At 48.6% G+C, this 19,209-nt stretch overlaps 2 protein-coding genes across 7 annotated transcripts in view; both read left to right on the forward strand.

Moving 5' to 3' along the window:
* Positions 1-6,521, forward strand: part of LOC146176619 (protein max-like) — a 28,935-nt gene extending 22,414 nt beyond the window's left edge. For 3 of the 4 annotated variants that reach the window (XM_084582885.1, XM_084582886.1, XM_084582888.1), the window contains one exon: positions 3,981-6,521. In XM_084582885.1, the coding sequence (XP_084439011.1) occupies positions 3,981-4,204 (224 nt within the window). In that variant the 3' untranslated portion in view covers positions 4,205-6,521. The remainder of the gene's footprint in view (positions 1-3,980) is intronic. The other variant, XM_084582887.1, reaches the window with a different exon arrangement.
* Positions 6,522-7,324: 803 nt separating this feature from the next.
* The window catches only part of Actn (alpha actinin), a 92,499-nt gene continuing 80,614 nt past the window's right edge, over positions 7,325-19,209 (forward strand). For 2 of the 3 annotated variants that reach the window (XM_084582884.1, XM_084582883.1), the window contains exon 1: positions 7,325-7,787. In XM_084582884.1, coding sequence (XP_084439010.1) covers positions 7,686-7,787 — 102 coding nt within the window. In that variant the 5' untranslated portion in view covers positions 7,325-7,685. The remainder of the gene's footprint in view (positions 7,788-19,209) is intronic. The other variant, XM_084582882.1, reaches the window with a different exon arrangement.

Raw genomic sequence — 19,209 nt, forward strand, 5'->3', positions numbered from 1 at the left:
CGCGAAAAGTCAGGCACCCGTGTGCTGTGCGGTGGCAGTGCATGTTAAAGAACTCCAGGTGGCCAAATTTCCAGAGCCCTTCACTATGACATCTCTCATTGAGTTGCATTGGGATGATAGACCCGCAAACCAAACCGAACCTAACTAGTGCATTTGTGTGTTGCTCAGAATTCTTACTGCACTGCTCACCACAGAAGCATTCACTTCTGATACAGGTCTTAAATTTTGACATCTGATGGGAAATAATGCTGTCTGAACACACTGAAGTGGTAGAGCTCTTTACACCAGTCATGCGCTCGGCAGTCCGACCACTCCTTTTCTTGTTGCTGTTACTGCTTATAGTTATGTTTAAGCACCCACAGAGGTTACAATGCCCCAGTATTGCGCGTGGCGCAGAGGCATTCCGCTGTGTTTCAGCAGCCAAAGCAGCCAAAAGAGGTGGCTCTAGGTCTGAGAGTGGCACATTCTCTCTACACTTGATGAGTGAGTCCCCGTTGACCTTGATGCTAATCAGATGCTGCCACGCGGCCAAATTCAACTATGACAGAGCTGAAACCTTCTTGACCCCCTCGAGTCCAAGCTTGTTCAAAGGCATGCATTGGTGGTAGTCCTCGTTGTGCAGTTAGATGAACAGCTAAGTTAGTGAAATACAAAGCATGTCGTGGGATTCAAGTGAAGAGCACTATGCCAGCAGGCCTCATAATTACAGACATGATCTCAAAGTCGTTGTCTATTGCTGCTGTGCAGAAGGAATGAGGGCCACATTAGCAGCCTGTTTGTGCACGGCTGCGCACACTTTGTCATATCCTCGCATAAGCGGCGCTGCTTTGACTACAAAGGAAGGCAACATTTTCTTTTTTTTTTTTTTTTTTTTAGCTTGCCATCCCCAGTGCAACAAAAACTGCACAAGGAAATTGTGCTACTGTGTGAATGCCGAACCGTGAGCTTGCTTAGTGCAGCTACGGATTTCACTAACATTGGCTGCAGCTGCAGGCACAAGTCGTCAGGCATGTTGCCTGGCATCTGTGTTACAACGTTTAGCATTCGGTGCCATCCTGACCACTTAGCTAGCATTTTAAGTGGATTGCGTAGTAGCAGCTTGCTTTGGTCATGCAGTAAACTTGTGTGCAGATCGGTTTCAGTGAGGGCTGCGAGTACCTTTGTGGCAGTAGCCTGTGGTTGCGCCTTGAACCACTTCACTGCAGCGACCATGGCAGCCACGTTTCGATGCTCGTTTATGGGTTGCAGGTGCATTGCTTGTGCAAGAATGCAGCATACACCAGATTTCAGGGCTCCAAAGAAGCCACAAGGCAGTCAAACATGGCATCTGCGAGTGTGAAAAGGAAAAAAAAATTAGGGCAACACGTGAGCTTCGTCTTGACTCTTTTGTTACTGCCAGAAAATGGCTGTTTATCACAGGTCTCTGAAGATACATTTTTGCCAGTACAAATAATACTTCAGCACACGTTGCAGCGTACAAAATTGCACTTAATGGAATGCTCTTTCCAAAAACATGTTACAAAGCAAAAAATTTATTAGGGAACGCACAAAAAATTAAAAAATTGCCATTTTTGTGGCGAGTTGATAAATATAAGATAAAAAAGGCATGATATCTACAATCGCATTATTAACAAAAAAAAATTTAGAACATACATCTTGAAGATCAATGACCCAGGAGCACCATGTTTAAGAAAAATTACTATCTTTACAGCGCTGTTCATCAGCTACATTAAAAAAAAAAAAAAAAAGATACAGGCATAAACAGCCTCTTCTCTCGTGCCATGCAATGAAGCAGTTCCTGATTTTCCTGAGGCACCAAACCAGAAACCATCAGATAATAGTCTACAATATGATTCGATTTTGACTTGCTGAAAGTCTTTTGATTGCAAAAATTTGATGTTAATGCTGCGTTACCAAGAGTGGCAGGTTTTTCCAAGCACGGCCACTACATCCCCTTTCGCAACAACACATACACATTAGTTCTCAAAAAGGTCCATCAAAAACAGAACGTCGTCGGAGTGTGATAACTTGCTCGTTCTACAAGTGCAGTGTCTAGGCTAACCACCGTGTTGTGCTAGGTGTACGAGAAACGAATTAAACATACCGAAATCTGCGATTTAAAGCATTGATCACCAGTGATAGATTTGAATAGGCGTGCTAACGAAAGAGTTTCGAGTAGAGATGAAAGCATGAACACTCATTGCCTTATTTGTTGCTATTCTTATGCTGCTTTGATCACACCCGCTTCTTTGCCTATTAAATGACGACATTTTAGCTCGGCATCTTTGACAGTACGAACCAACTCAGCTTCAGCCCTTTGTTTCCAATCGTCAGCAGCTTGCTGAAGTTTAAGCTCCACGTCTTTCGCTTTATGGGTTGTACTAGCTCTGCGTTTATGGCCCTCGACAACTGTTGGCATTCCAACTTGGCTTCCTCCGCTCATCTACAGATCTTCGCTTCCTTTTTTGTAAGAATAATAATAATAATAATAATAATAATAATAATAATAATAATAATAATAATAATAATAATAATAATAATAATAACTTTTATTTACCATCAACATTTAGATCATCGTTTACACGATGGCGGAAGCCTGGAATAAAAGCTGCCTAATGGCAGCTTGACAAAGCCTCAAATCCCTCACTTTGGCAATGTTATATCAGTGGTCACATTACAGATGTTGTTATTGAAGCAATTATACAATTGGTTATAAACATTAGCAGTCACAAATGGAAAATACACAACACTGTCTGTATACAATGCATGGTTTTGGAATATGGGAACACGTAGCAGAATAAATAGCACAGAAATACATAGTGGAACATATGAAAGAAGACAAAAGATTAGCAGAAATGTTCAAATTTTGAAAGCAATGTATTCTTTAACAAAATAACCTTATCTTTTCTAATGCTCATACCTCAATATCCTGCATTTGCTCTAACCTTCTAGCTGCCTTATACCCAGTGTTCTTCTCCGCCTTCTTGACATCTGTCTATGACGTTTACCTGGTTGTCGAGCACCACCATCACAAGAAAACGTATCCTGAAACATTGTTGCCGAAGTATTGCACGCATCTGGTACAATATAAAGGACATTGCCCCGCTAGTACCAGCCACAGGTTCCATCACACATGCTTAAACCTGGGGACACACTCAAGATGTTATTCGTCTACACAATGCTGGTTTCATTCACTGCACACTAATCTCTGTCAATAAGTTGAGCTAATCGCTATCATCAGCAGCAGCTGGACTATACCATCTGCAGGGCGACGCCTCTCCCAATCAACCCGTTCCTGTGCTAGCTGCATTTATTTGACGGCTGCAAACTTCTTTACCTCATCTGCCCACCTGACTTTCTGCTGCCTCCTGCTATGCTTTACTTCTCTTAGTATCCAATTTGTTACTCTTTTCGACCATTGGTTATCCATTCTTCTCACTTGCCCTGCCCATTTCTTGATTTCCACTAGAATGTCATTAACTCGAGTTATTTCTCTGATCCACTCTGCAGGCTTCTTATTCCTTAACGTTACACCTACCATTGTGAGTTCCATAGCTGTCTGCATTATCCTCAACTTAAGTTGAACCGTTTTCGTTAGCCTTCGCATTTAAGCCCTCATCAACCACCCCCAATCGGCAAACCAACGCTACGTATACACTGCATTGCAGTGCTTACGGCCATGTTCTAGGCTCCTATGCCATGTGTTGTGCCTCTAGCTGTGGACATTTTCGTTCTGCTGCTGACTGCATATTTTGGAGGTGAAGAGGGCAGGACAAATTTGGATAATTGATGTGGCCAAAAAAAGAAAAAAATTGCTCCGGTAGGGCGGCACAACAAAATTATGTGAAACTGTCCAAAATAATCAGGATGTCTGAATTTTCGAAGTCTAAAAGAGCAACTGGTAGCTGTTCTTTACATCATGCTGCCTACAGTGATTTGCATAGTTGCTGACTTTGTGTCGTTTACTGTCACGGTGACAGTCACTTTCTGCGTTTCAGTTCGTGCACTGGAGAAAACCAAGATGACCACTGGTGGTGGCTATTCGACCGGCTCAGTGCTCGACGCCATGAACATCAAGGGGGACTCCATATCTGCTTTTGACGGAGGTTCTGGTTCCGAGAGCTCTGAAGACACCGACAACTCTTCCAGGGGCGGCTCCCGAAAAAAGAAGTCTAGTCCCGGCTCTACGCCCATGGACCTCTAGAGGAAGCCACTGCTGTTCCGTCGAAGTTGGCTCTTCTTTCGCATTGAGCAAACGTCGAGCAACAAGCTCTGGCCTGGATGCAACTGCGATGATGCGGAGCCCAAGACCCTCCCGCTTGCCCACATGCCTTCTGTCCTTCCTTTTTTCATTTTAAATCATCTTGTTCCTCGCTTTCTCAAAGACTGAGTGTCGAGTAGGCACTCTGCATGCATGTGGACGCCTTTGGGGGAGGTTTGACAGTTTTTAGACATTATTTATATCTTTCCCACAGTCTTTTTTCCTGGCCCCTATGGTCTTCATCGTGCCCATGTTGTGTGGCTTTTCATACGTGTACCTGTATAAGCAGACAGGAACGGTTGTGTTGGTGGCCTAGAACCTACCTTCCGCTGCTGCTCAGACGACAGTGGGCTCAGCCTACCTCGTGCCCTAGCTTACTAGAAATGCCTGGCTGCGGTCAGCTCGAAGACGCTGTGCGGCATTTCCTGGTCTTTTTTGTGACACTGAAGTGAATGGAGAGGGCCTGCACCTTGATCTCTCTTCCACCGGCACGGGTTCTCTGGGCTCAACGGTGCACCAGAAGCTTCCTCTGGATAACTGTCCCTGTCCCTGGTGCAGATGAGGTGACGCACGAAGGTGGGCATGCCGTATTTCCAAGAAACGAGAGTTCCAGCGTGAACCAAATTCAAGGACGCAGAAAAGTAGATGAGACGGGTGCTGGTGAAAGCTTGTGCCCGTGCTGTCTTCCTCTCTGTGTCTTTGCCTTTGGCTTCTTGCCTTTGCTGCTCTCGCTTCTTGTGGTTGCTGCTTTGGTGTGTCGTGCTGCCGTTTAGACATTTTTGAACCACTCGGGGAGTAATGGTGTCTGCGACTCTGGCTCATCCTTTTGGTGTTGTAGCCTTTTGACAAGTGTGTTACCTGCTGGGAACATTGCCTCTCACAATGCTTGTTTCAGACATTTTTTGTGAGTAGTGCTGGGCAGTTTGATTGTATGATGAATGAGTCAGGCTTGGCACTTAACGGAAGTATTGAAAGTATCTGGGGACTTCCTGCTTGTCTTGGCTCTTGGGCTACCATGACCAACGGGTGTGGTCATATGTGAGCCCTGGCTTATGGTGGTCTTAGCAGGTGGCGTTTCCTTGGCAAATGATGTCAGTGTGTGTCTCCACTTGTTGCTTGTTTCGTCAGTGTTGCAAGGTGTCACATTGGTTTTGTCAGGCCACATTCCTTACATGGTTGACAGCCTTCTGTGAGGCAAGAAGAGATAGAGAAAGTTCAAAGTTGCGAGAAAGTTCTTGGCAGTTGTGGTGTAGCTTGCAGAAGAGTAACGTCGGTGTAGGTTTTCCCTTCGTGTTATGATGCATAGAAGTGGAGTTTTGGTTGTTTCTTTCCTGGCTCAATGGAGCAAAGCTGGCTGTTTGTGAAGCTTCATGTTTAATAGTCCAAAAAACCTATGTCAACTAGCAGGCATCATGAGCAGTACATGCCATGCTTATGCAAAGACTGGACTGGCGACTTTGCATTTTGTTGTATTTATTTTTGCAGCTGTGTGCAGTCTGCTTGACATTGACCTGATCAAATCATTTAAGGTCCTTTTTTTTTCTTTTATCTGGCAAAAAGGATCATTTTTGTTTTCTCTTTTTGGTACCTTTGAGGTATAATGATGTGTGTGTAAAATGCGCTGTTATGCAAACTCTTCGTTATGCATTTGAAAGCATTCTGCTGGAACTCCAGGCCCCATTTGTGCCACAGCTCTCCCACCTGACCGTTTTCCCATTTCCAGTGTTGGATATTTTTACAATTAAATCGCCTATTGACATTTTTTTCCATGCTACAGCTTGATGAAAGAGGGTACATACTTTCCATAAGAATGCACTTTGAGCAAACTGACTTGTTTATATTTGCTGTTTCGTATATGTCGAAGTTTGTTGTAAGGACCTGGACTTTTCACATTGTGTTGCTATCCTAAGCAATATCAAGTGAGTACCGCTAATAGATGAGGGGGCTGTTGCAATGAGTCTTCAGTGGTGTTTCCACGCGGCGTCCCATGGTCATTGTTTTCATGCAGAACCAGTCGTCGGCCCTGCATGAAGTAATGCAAGTCAGGCTTTACAGGTGTTTAAAACCGAATTCATTTGTGGGTGTTGCCTCCCACCAGTTTCTTCACTGCCTTTCTGCAAGCACGAGCATTTGCCAGGACGGACTACTCATGGCGCCATTCATTCAAAGATCATTTCTTTTAGCAGTTTAATTAATACATGCGATGCACCATGTGTTGTGTGTGTGTCAATTCCTTTGATCCAATAAATTGTGGTCTGTACATATTCTTCTCTTGCATGTGCTTCCAGCCCTGAAACTAGTCGTTCAGGTTGCCTCCAAGATGTATGCAAGTTGTACAACATGCCAGACAAGTTTTGTGGACCTGTGGTTTGGAGTAATGCAAAAGCTAAGAACATTGGTTCATGCTCATGAAAAATTGCATCAAGAAATTTTTTTTACCACGCTGGTAATTTCATTGTATGGCTGATGCCTTAGTTGTGGGCCATAGAAGAATATTCATCAAATGATAGATCAAGACATATAGAAGGCAAAATACCGCAGTCTGTACGTTGCCAATGTCCGCAATGCACGGATTTATCTCCATCTATGATTTCGTGTCCTTGCTTTCTGTGCGAACACGTCGCGTGCAATAGGTAGTTGAAACCGAACGCTACTTGTCTGCTGCTAATAATCTACGCTCACGTTTTCCCCATCGGTTAGGCTCATCGGGACATTTCTTGAGGCATCAAATCTTCAGTTTTTAATCTGCTGTCATTGCAATACGAGATGCAGAGAACATCATCTCTAATAAAGACTATGAATATTCAGTCGATTTCTACAATCGCTGCGCTACATACGAAGTAAAATACCTCTGTAGCGGTGTGGAACCGCGGCATGGCCTGCGCACAGACGGCAGTTACACGGAGCGCGTACAAGGAGTGAGTCACGGTTGAGGATGCTCTGCAAGTCCTATTATGGTGACCCCAGTCACGTGACAGAAAGCAGCTTCGTCAATGTGCGGATGGCACGGCGGATGGCGCCACAGGCGCCACACGTGATGGCGTCATTGTGTGCTCCTATTGGCTGGCACGCACTGGAGAGATGCTTTTTCGCGAAAAGCCCTAAATATACTCGTGCCGGTGGCCGCGGTTTGCTTCGGGAAGGTTATCCAACGGGCAAGTCCGCCGAAGGACCGTTCGACGACGCGGGCCGAAAGGAAACCGTGCGCGATTTGAAGATAAACCCACCTTCACGAACGCCGACGACGAAAAGAAGCCGCCGCAGCCGTCGCTGCGATCAAGTTCCGGTGAACCGCTGGCTAAACGTTACACGCGAACACGACACCATCGACTGCCCCTCTTCAGTGTGCGGAATCACGCCGTTGTCGTCTTTTGCAGTGCACGTAGCGAGTTTTCCGCGCGACTGAGTGCGTTTGCGATTCAAGATGGGAGAACACGGTCCTTACTCTGACGGGTACATGGAACAGGAAGAGGAGTGGGAGCGCGAGGGACTACTCGATCCGGCATGGGAAAAACAGCAACGCAAGGTGAGTGCTCCTTTTCGCGCTGGCCTCCCGTCCACCGGCAGGCAAGAAAGTCATCTTTCTCTGCCGCTTGTCGCGTCACGGAGAGCGAGCTCTTACCCGCTGCCGCGCTATCAAAAAGTCTGCCGGTTTTCTTCTCTCGTCGATTTCGGTAGCGACGGTTGGTTCTCCGCCGAAAGTGCGCGATTAGGGCATGCATTTCGTTGCTTCCCCTGCTCAGACTTGGTTGTCCCCCCCCTTACGATTTTTTCCCCCTCTGTTTACGTGTGAGTAGCGTGGGCGAGACCCTTTCGCCCTTTTGGAGTCGCCGTCAAAACACGTCAACGGCGGCCAGGGGCGGGCGATTAAAAGACCCCTCGTCCCCGCCGGTGCTGCTCCCCGGCCAAAAGTGTCTCGCGGCCCAGGCCTAACGGATCGCGTTGCCTCGCCCCAAGGTGGTCGAGAGGACGAGGTCTTGTTTTTCGGCGTGTCCCGGCATCTCGGCTTTTTCGCCTTGCCAGGCTAGGGCAGAAGAAACGCGGAGCGAAGCGTCGTCTGCTTCCGTAGCAGCGCTTGCCCCCGCCATACCTTGGTGGCGTCACATTTCCTGACAATAGAAGGAAGGCAGATTTGTCAATGCATTTGACGGCTTTTAGCGCAGATCATCGGCGTGGTCAAGCACGATCGCGTGCCTAAGCTGTTCGTTCTACTTCATTTTGTTTTCTATTTTCACGGGAGAATAAAATCAACTGCGGTAAAGCCGGTTTAGCGTGACGATCGCTTCCATTCCGTGGCGGCGTCGAATGTTTGTTCGGTTAGCTAGTCATAGTTGCAACATGTATGCACTAACGAGCTGAATACTTGTAGCACCGGTGTATTCAGATTTTGGGTCTGAAGGTAAACGTGCGCTGTAACCTCTGCAAAGGCAATTAAGGCACGCGCAGCATTGCTACGGGTTGCCACTGAGGTAGAACTGTTATTTTATTCCTTCACGTTTTTCGAAGATGCGAGGAAAGTGCCTTTCGCTGTCGGCTCAGCGATGCTGTGACCCAGATCTTGACAGAAAAAAAAAAAAAAAAACTAAATCCTCCACCGCTTGTCGTACCCTGCCGCTCGGTCGGTCGTGCGTGGACTAGTGATATAACAGGCTCCGAGAGCGAGGTGTTTCGTTTAGTTTCTTTTTATCGGACAGGTTTTTCTTTCTTTGCGCGATCGAAGTGTCGTTGTGGTGGAGTGGAGAGAGCTCTGACGATGTCCGGTTCCGATAGGCAAGCCGAACAGCTTTCTCCCAGCACGCACGCACCTGTCCTAGCCCCGTCGTTCCAAAAAGCCATGTCGCCTCTGGCTCTACTAGGGTTAAAAAAGCATGAGTAGGTCGGGCTGCCTAGTCGGATACCTCAACAGAGCACGTTGGACCACGGCCGAGTTAGTTACTTTACTATGAAAGTAACGCGTGCCTGACGCGTAACCTGATAGCTGAGCGGAACATTATTAGTCGCGGACGATGCTGAACGCGTCGGGTCGAGTTTCTGCACGGCGTAACTTGGACATGGCTGATTCAATTACCGTGTAGTGAGGGCTGCTCCGAAATAATTTAGGTTACCCCTGTATTTTCAACGTTCATTGAAACATGGTTGTGTAGTAGTATTGTGAAATATAGCACCGGTAGCAGCAATGAAACCGTCTTCAAACGACGTAGGAAGAAGCGTGTGAGCGTGGGGCCGAATAGGGACGCAGTCGCCGAACATGCTGTCGATGTGAATTGCGAAAAAAATGAGCGGAAACCCTCCTGTTTGATAAAAATGCCCCACTGATGTTCGACACAAAACGAAACTTGCACACACAAAACTTCATTCCTTGCTTTGGCTGTTATTCCGCAAAATGAATTCGCAACGTAATGCGGATGTTCTCATCTTAATCTCGGTTCTGAGGTTTGAAGTTTCGAGCTGTGAAAGACAATTGCTAATCCATTTTCTTTTTTCGCTTGATGGTGGTTTAATGCGGTTATTCGCGATCGGTCATGTCTAGCCGCCGGCATGAATCAGTGGGGCGTGGCATCGTATAGCTTGGCGTGATTCCTGGTCGCCTTTCTTTGGCCCGGGCAGCGCGGAATCTGATGTGGCTTGACGTGGTTGACATCGAATCATCACAGTGCAGAATTACATCGCCTTCGTGAACGACTTGAGCTCTCTTTTACGTTAATTCTTCGGTCTGGCAATGCTTTCGACTGCTGTCCTTGGCAATCGTCGAACGGAATTTGGTTTCGATTGGCCATGAACTTTCGTGGAGCTCGATGTTATCCGTGGTTGTGCTGAGGAAATAAAAAAAAAAATGTAAATTCTGTGTATATGCTACAAGTTTCGTGGTAGCTAATTACAGGCATTGCCCGGTCATCATGTTGAAAACTTCGTTCTTGACGGGTTGCAAACTGCTATTCTGGTAGTTGTTCAGTTCGAGCTCGTGGAGTAGCTAGAGACTCGGAAAACAGATGAGTCACTAGCATCTGTGAGCGTACTACACGTGCACTGAAGGTTAACATCATACCTGCGTTTCAGACGACCATCAAGCTTTAAGCGTTTAACAACTTCTGGTACCCATCGATGTAACTATAGCAAGGGAAGTTCTATAGGGACTCCTTTCGAAGGGTACGAGTGAATTTGTAATTCGGTCACATTGATACCACGCGGCTCGCAAACTATACATTATCAGCGCGCTTAATTTGATAAGAACTGCGCGATGCATATTATAGAGACGCGTATCGCACACCTGGAACTGTCGACTCGATTTTCCAGTACACGCTTTAGCTGGTTGCACTGGTCCACGATTGAGAGCCGTCCACGACCAAGCCGTGCTTGCGTGCTACAGTAGTAGCGGTCTGTGATAGTGTTTTGATCTAGCGTGCTCTATTCTGCCGGTGTTTTCCATGGATGGGGAGCGATCGAGACGCCTTTTTGGTCGCCGGCGACGAAGAGGGGGGCGGCTGTTTACCGCGCGCTCGACCTCTCCGGCGATTGTGCCGATCGAACTCAGTACAGAAAATTGATACGCTTAAAAAAAAAAAAAAAAAGCTGAAGATACGGCTCTTCTGGCCGTTCCACTTAATTATCATATGCTGAAGTGTGTGACACAGAGCTGTGTGTATTTCGGAATAAGCGCCAAATCCGTAAATAAATAAGAAAACCATCAGGGGGATTCCCTTCGAGTCACTTGTGCTTCTAAAATTGACTACTGGCAATAAGAACATAGGTGTCAAATGGTTTGTGAGTTCGAAGCGAGGTGACCGTAACCCTTGCGTGACAGGTTTCTTGAAAGAGTGTCTCTGCAACCTTCAGTGGGCGCCGGGTGAGTGAAAGATGGGAGAAAGTGATTTGGTGTACCGCTCGTAAAGGTAGCTTTGCGGCACTGATGACTGAGGGCTCGGTGTTCCCCAAAAGGCCTCTCCTCCGTCCATGTTTCGTTTGTTGCCTTGTGGCGAACGGAAGCGGAGGAAAGCGATTCGCTTCTCCCTTTCCGTGCGCGCGCGTCTTGGTGGGAGTAGGAGCTGCTGGCTTCTGCGACGAGAAGAGAGTCTCTGCGTCCTCCTCTCTCAGCAGCGGCTCCTCGTTTCTTGGCCCGCGGATCCGTTCCCGATTTGGTGGTGGGGGCTCCCCCGCTTCGCTTTCTGGGCCCGGCTCGGATGACACGCGGCTCGGGCACCGCGCACGGGCCCTGCCCACCGTCTCACCCTCTTCGTGTGGTTGTGACGGCTCCCCACCGGCGGCGAGCCCTTAGGACCTGGCTCCGGCTCGTTTTAGTGCGGCTCATTTGGTGCGCGAAGACGGCACATCTTCGGATTTGTCTTGCACCTGCTTGAGGAATAAGGGTCGAATAACCCACAGATCATACTTCCATCTGCCTGCAAAAGTGGAAAGGTGCATGTCTCAAGTACACTTCTCACGTCCTTGTCCGAAGCAAGGTCGAAGTGTGTAGGAGTGGTGGTGCGCTTCCTGCATTCGATAATAAAGTTCGGGGGAAGCGTTTCATAGTTATTAACGTAATTCGTTAAAGGGATCAACATGACGACGCTAGTCAGAGCCGGAGTCTGCACGAGCTTGGTCGAGCAGAGTGAATCAATCTTTGGGCGGAGTCTATACCTCACAGTATTCCGACGGTTGCCAGTCTGCCTGCTGTATATGGGAACAGCAAGTGATGTGGCCCGAACCATTCTCGTACGTCCCCTGGATACCTAATGCGTGAGGGCAGCGCGTTTCGTTCTGTGTCCATGCGTTGTGAGGCTAACGAGTATTACGCGACAAAAATTTGACAACTGCTTAACAAAGGGGTCCGCAGAACGACGTCGTATCCAATTAATTGAGGTGATGGTTGTTGCGTATTTTGGGTATTCGGAGACTTCGGAGCCCTCCACTACGGCGCCTCTCATAGCCCGCGTCGCTTTCGGACGTTAAACCCCACAAAACCAGACCAAGCTTATGCTCTACTTGCTAAACGAGGGGACGGATGAAACGCATACACGACACATCCGCCCCCTTGTTTAGCAAGTAGTGCAAGTCTCCAAATATGATCAACCAATTGTCCCTGTGTTAGCATTGTTTTGGGTAGTCTGTCGGTCCGCTGACTGTACATTTAAGGGAAGGTATGTTACGTTCGTTTCGTTTGAAATGAAACAAAATGGTTTCAGAACTTCGTACAAGCACTGGAGTAGACGTAAAATTTTGGTGCAGTTTGAATAGTATGTTAATTTCTGCAAAACGTGCCAAAATTCTTTCTAGCAAGGCGCTTGCTCAGTCCGCATGCAACGATGGTGCGGTGTCTATAGAGACATCCTTCGGTCAGCTAAGCTGATTCAATTGTTTCAGTGCTTTTGAAAAAATAAGCTATCTTAGAGGGGTTTCGTCCAGTCCTAGGATTATTGAAGGTGATCGCGCCTTCCGGTCTCGTTAGACAACACAGATTAGCCTGGAGCCGAATTCGGCAACGATAACATTGTGTCACAAGAACTGTCACAAACCTGTCAGTTAGCCCCGCTAGTATTGGCCGATATGTCCGCTGACCAGAATCGACCAATAGGAATTGGTCTAATCGGCCGGATTGCGGCAGGTTTTTGACGTCGTCTTGCGCAATACGGCCACTGATGTCTTTCACTCGTGCGAGTGTCGTGGCCTGGACGCTCGTCATCCGCTTAGTGTGCGAGCTGCTTCTGTGACTCCGTGCGAACTCAGGGCACACGTCACCGTGCTGCGGTGTGCTCAGAAGGGAGTGAACGTGTGCGTAGTCTACCTTGTTATTGCCCGTGTTCGCGTTTTTTTTTTTTTTTTTTTTTTTTTTTTCGCAGTCCCGCGGCTGCTGTGATCGCGCAGCTGGGTCGCTTCCGGAGCGTGCGGGCGGCACCGTTCAGAACCAGCAGGCAGCGCGAGACGCTTCGCTGCGTGCAGCTCCCTTCCCCCGTCCCCTTCTTCCCCGTGCGGTAAACACCACACGACGGACAGGCCACTGTTGGCGCTGACTTCAGAAACGTGGTCGCAAAGACAGTAGAAGGTAACGGTAGGAATTAATAGCTTGGTGACTATTAAAATCGGACCATTAGGAGAGGCTGCCTTCACCGTTAGACAAGTATATGTGGGCCAGTGGAATTGATGATGACGATACCAAAGGGGATGCTGAAAGATAAGTTGGTTTACACGAAGGGAATGGAACAGTATCTGCCATACTTCTCCGTGGGCACCTGAGGCCACGCCGTAATTAGGAGTGAGCAGGAACATCCTATAAGCTCCTATATCCTGTATACGTCCTATATATCATATAGGTGCGGAATAATTTCGACCATCTGGGTGTCTTTAACGTACACTTACATCGCACATTGCTCGTCGCCTCCATCGAAACGCGGCCGGGTACGAACCGGGGTGCTGTTATTTGTTCTAAGAAGAGTCGGTTTTGGCTTTGCGTAATGCGCGTCACTCGAATTCGACAGTTAATTTATTCGTGCATCGGCTGTCGAATGAATTCCGCCTTTCATCGCAGGCTGATTCTGTCGGTACACACAAGTTGACGAATCACGGGGTCGACATATACCGACAAGAACTTGCAACGACCAGCAAAACCGATGTCTTTAATGTTGGCGCGTTCTGAAGAATGGACAAATAAAAAGCGCTCTCTCTATAGGTTGCAGTTCGTCAGTAGCTGTTTGCCATCCTGTGCGCACAGACGACGCACTCGGGCACAGGTAGTCAATCAGTGCGAGCTTCATTGTTTGTGGTTGTTCCCCTGTTGTACGGCGTCGTCAGACAGGTCGACGCTCCCTTTACCGGCGATCAACCGTTTCCCGCGGCGTTCAGAAAACCCCGCGGCTGCCTCCAACGACTGTGGGCCTGTGGCTTGATGACTAGAAGTTTCGGTTATTTCTGCGGAAGAAACAGTACGGTCGAGGACTTAAGCGCGAATGCAAATGGCAGGAGTGTAATATCCGAACCGCCGCAAGGGTCCAGGGGCACGTGGGAGGCTGGTGAGGCCAATCATTGTTGCAGGTTCGTATCCCTCCCGCAGAGGCTGCATTTTGGACGGAGGCAAAATGCGAACACTGGCTTTGCGCACAGGGGTGTCAGGTGTACAAAAATTTCATTTTAATCTGAGGAGCACCGAATATAAACGGCGGTTTTAACGACGTTCGCGTGACTGGGAATCACTGCACCGTGCGCGGACAGCGCTTCCCGATGTGATCCGCGCACGCGCCTCTGTTTGCGTTTGGGGACCTAACCCGTACATACTTAGTACCTGCGTGCTCGACGGCGCAGCGACCTTCACTTTTTCTGGTTTTGTTTTTGCTTCCGCCTTTTGTGCGTTCCGCTGAAGGCTCGGAATTATTCGAACGTGCCAACGCGTTCACTTCTCTCTCTCTCTCTCTATGGGTGCTTCGCGCGAGGACTGTGGGCGAATGGATATCTCCATGCTTGCCGGCGCGGGACAATGCGCGTCGCAAGGCATGCCGCGCTGTACAGGCGAGAGAGCGGAAGTAATGATGACAAAAAAAAAAAAAAAAAAGAACAGCAGCCGGCGATGAAACAACGCAGTGCCCGTCTGTGTTGTCGCGTGATGTGCGCGGAGGACGAAGCCGGGCTCTGCGCAATCGCGGGCGTCCAATCGAGCCAACTGGCGCATTGCCGCACCGTTTGCCAGCGTGTGGAATTTGACCTTGACTTTGACCTCCGGCCATCCAGAGCGTGACGAGGTGCCCGCCCCTGCGCTCCCGAGATGCGCTTCGCGCGCGGCGCCCGCGTTATTTACATTGATTTCGCAGCTCCCAAACGGCTGCAGTCGGTGCGGAAATGGCCTCGCGTTTCGCGATCATCGCGGTTGCGTGGTCGCTTTTGGTGGTGCGAAACTGCCGCGCGCTTCATTCGCAGACGACGCAGTCGATGCGTGTGTATAAATGTATACGAGCAGGCCATCGTTTGGGTGGCGCGAAACCATCGTGTGCGCTTTTCGCAGGCGAAGTTTTTGAGCAGACGACACTAGTGTCTGTGTGTGTATGCGAGCAGACGATGGAATGCGTGTGCAGCTGTTTCGGTGCTGTTGGTTCTGGAATGTTATTTTATTTTTGATTCGGCTCGTTTGTGTGACGTTCTTTGAATTTCACATTTGACATTTCAGAATTCGTTGTTTACTTGAGGAATCCGGTTTCACCATTCAACTAGATGATCTGATTATGGCTCGTTGTGCAAGTCGCGGTGCAGTTTGTAGCGCCGAGGTTTTTTTGTTACCGTTTCGAAATTCAGTGAAAAACCGGGCAAGTCTTGCGGCTATGTAGTTGCGGTGTGCAGGTTAGCAGGCGGCAACGAATTGTGCAGTACTCTATAATAGATAAAAAAAAAAGTTATATTCGTGTTTTGAGCATTTCTAAGCAATTCGTTTTGTAATCGCAGGTGGCGCAACTGTCGACAGTCGCCCTGTGTGTTGTTCCGTGAAGGGCCTACGTGTGTAAGCACAAGTAGGCCATATAGCTGTGTCACAAAAGTGCACATAGTACCATTAAGAAAAAGTTGAGGTACTGCGCGCTGATTGTCGACTGTAGGCTGTTGTTACGTAAGAATTGTGCAAGGTTTTTTTCTCAGATCCCACTGTTCAAAGCTGCACATAGACATTAGTTATCTGGTCTCTTGTTGAAACGGTGCAGCAGGTATGGGTTTAATTCCAGCTGCGGTGGCTTTATCATTGCGCTCTCCGCTTGTCTTGCAAAACTCGCGCTGCCGTTTCGCTTTTATTATTTTTGTTTTACGTTAGACTTCAGAATCCACTTTCTTGCCTCGTGAAAAGCATACCTTAGGGCGTTTCTTAACCTTGTAGAAGGATGGTGGTGAGGGGCTCGATAGAGCACTGCGATTGTGCAGATCTGCGCGCGCGATCTCGAGGCCTCTCTGCGTCGTCTGCTACCGCGTCCTCCGTGGCGTCTGCATTAGCGCCCGCGTGCAGATGGGAGGCTCTCGGAGCTTATGATAGACGATCCCTTGTTCGACCCGGCAGCGTGGTTGCGATAACTCAGCGACCGGGTGCCGACGAAGAATTATTGGGCGCCTCAATGAAGGCTGTCGTTTTTTTCTTTCTTCTCCCCTTTGCTGTGACCTCGTCTGAACCCCTCACTATTCTTCTTGGTTGAGTCTCCTACTTGGCTCTGCGCCGTTGGATTACAACGCCGTCGCTTTCTGAGGCAATAGCCTTGTCAGCGACATTTATTTTTCTTCTTCTCCCGCAGTGAGATTCGTTGTGTTCACTTATGTCGTCGTCTACAGTGGCGTTTCTGTGCCTATCCTGAGGCGTTGAAAGCTAGCTGTCTGCATAGCTTCAACAGAAAAAGTGATAACTGCTTCGGATGCACACGCGTTAAACGGTTAGCGCTGCAGTTCAGTCGAAAACTACCGCTTTATAATTATTAACCGCAAACAGACCAGTGGAGCAAACGGGTCCGTGTTGGCGCTCTGAGGCGAGCCGAAAGTGTGGCAGGAAAAAAGAAAGGCGGGAGTATCTTTCCTTGTCGTTTTGGACACTCAAACAGCGCCGCACGCGAAGGGGCTAAGGAGAGCGAGCATTTGGACCACCCGGGCACGGTCATCGCCCAACTTGTCGGGGTCATTTGCATGTCGCCTCCATCGAAATGTGCCCGCTAGGTCGCCCGATTGATCACATCGTCGCTCAGCGGCGCGGTGGAGGACATCGCACTGCAGTTTTCTTTCTTCCCAAATAGACTTTTCATTGTATCTTGTGACGATCGAACAGACTATGTGTGATCTACGTACAGTCTTCTTAAAAGTAACCAGGCTGCGTGTTCCGCTTCTCAGGTGGGTTGTAGAGAATTCGTACCACTTTTGATTCTGTAAATCTGCGCAAAGTAAAAGCGAACTCCTGTGCTCACTTCTTAACAAGCTGTGGTTCTTCTGGGAATCCTTATTGGTTCTGGAATACAAGCGAGAAGCAAAACATGCAGCCTGGTGTTACTTTTGGCAAATACAGTACGTGCGCTGTGTAGGGGTCGAGCAGTGTAAACTCCCAGTCTCCGTCCTTGCATCTGCTTAAATGTCGTTTCTTAAATAAATGTATTTTCTTCGGTTAGCATAAAAACTTGCATAGCATAATTAATCCTTTGAGTGTGGGCGCTCGTGCGTTTCCGACTCTCTTGCGAAACTCGTCTCGTGCAGTGCCTTGGAGGACCTGTCATTTCGCGACTGGAAATAGCGGCACTGGCTCGTCTGTTTGGTGTGCCTTGTCCCGTTGATCGAGGGAAACTCGTTTCCTAACGGAGGCGGCAAAGCGAGGCACACCACTGCCAATCGTTCCGCTTATACGGGGCGGATAAAGCGAAACCAAAACAACGGCGTGCGTCGGTATTTATTATCGCGCCCCCCTTTCCCCACCCGGTCATGGTCTACCGGCTGCGTCGGATGGGGGGACGAACCGGTACGCATCCCTTGCCCCGGCAGGCGGCCGCGTTCGGTGTCGTTTGCTCGATGAAGCATGGCGGTCCACTTTCGCCTTCGCGTGTCGTCTGCTTGCTGCCTTCCCGGCGTTGATTCGTTTTTTTTTTTTTCTTTTTTTTTTTTTGCTTCCTCTGTCTTTTGTTTCTTTTTCGTGTTTTCATTTGTCTATGTCCTCTTTTTTGCTTCTTTTTTACGTAGCCGAAGCGAGGGAGAGAGCGTTAGGCGGGGTCAGACGGTAAGCGGGATTCCAGGTTGCGTAACGGTTGGCGCTGCACCACTTCCTATCCGGATCGCTCCTTCGTCTCGCTGCTGCGCTGCGGGATTTCCTGCCCGCTTGTCAAGCGTGTGTGTCGCTAGCGGAATACCTCCTCCCTCTTTTACCTGCTTAACCGTTCTGTCAGCTTTTGCTACTTCTGCATTTGTTTTTCTGCATCGGGTAGAGGCAAAAAATAAAGCGAGAAAGCTGATGGGGGGGGGGGGGGGGGGGGGATTACACGCAATATTTCCGTCTCTGCGCGGGCTCCATCTGTAACGGTCAGGATGGTGGAGTATATTCTCTCTCGGCATGACGTTTTCGATATCAGTGCACGTTAAAGAACCCCAGGTGGTCGAAATTTCCGGAGTCCTCCACTACGGCGTCTCTCATAGCCTTAGTCGCTTTGGGACGTTAAACCCCGCAAACCAAACCAAACCACTTGGCGTTTCAAAGTTTACACGCGCACCACTGCTCTCTTTCCCTTTCCAATTTCGCTCTTTCTTCTATTGTCAAAAACCATCTTATCGTTTGTTTGCTTTCGCTTGGCATCATATATCCGCGATTTTAGCCTTTTCAATTTGTCGTAATTGTGGAATGTGTACGTTAGACAGGAAAAGAGATAAACGTCGAGCGGACTTATCCTAGCTGGAATGTCTAATTGTGTTTGCAAGTTTGTCAGATATGCCGGCGTTTACACAGATTGGCGACTGCATTGTTACTTTCTAATCTTTACTTATAGCGTCGTTCAGTGAGTTTTTCGCGTGGTGTTTCGCACGTGTGGCGCTCGATCCGGACTTGTTGATTGATATCTCCATTTCGATCGCTTCAAAAATGCCTTCAGTGCATTTTCTTCTCGAGGAAGAGGAAACTCATTTGTCGTCTTCAAAGGTGACGAGTGCGGTGGGAGGCTGCTCCTCGGTCCAGAGGTTTAGTTAGACTCCAGTCACCGTGGCCACCGCGCAGGCGTGGTCGATCATCTAGGTGCAGCATGGGTCTTCAAGTCTCGCGCTGGACAACGCTTGCTCGCTTCAGGTTGGGGACCACCCGATTGTATCGGCAGCCCTAAGTGAGGCTGTAAAGAGTCGGGATGTCTGCGCAGCGCAGGGAAGGGGAGGGATATATAAATTGGGGGATCTATTTTGGGGTACAAGGCGCCCGTGTGCTGTGCGATGTCAGTGCACGTTAAAGAACGCCAGGTGGTCGAAATTTCCGGAGTCCTCCACTACGG

This window comes from Amblyomma maculatum, chromosome 10 (assembly GCF_055883805.1).
Source record: "Amblyomma maculatum isolate TAMU_Amacu chromosome 10, ASM5588380v1, whole genome shotgun sequence".
Classification (NCBI taxonomy): Eukaryota; Metazoa; Arthropoda; class Arachnida; order Ixodida; family Ixodidae; genus Amblyomma; species Amblyomma maculatum.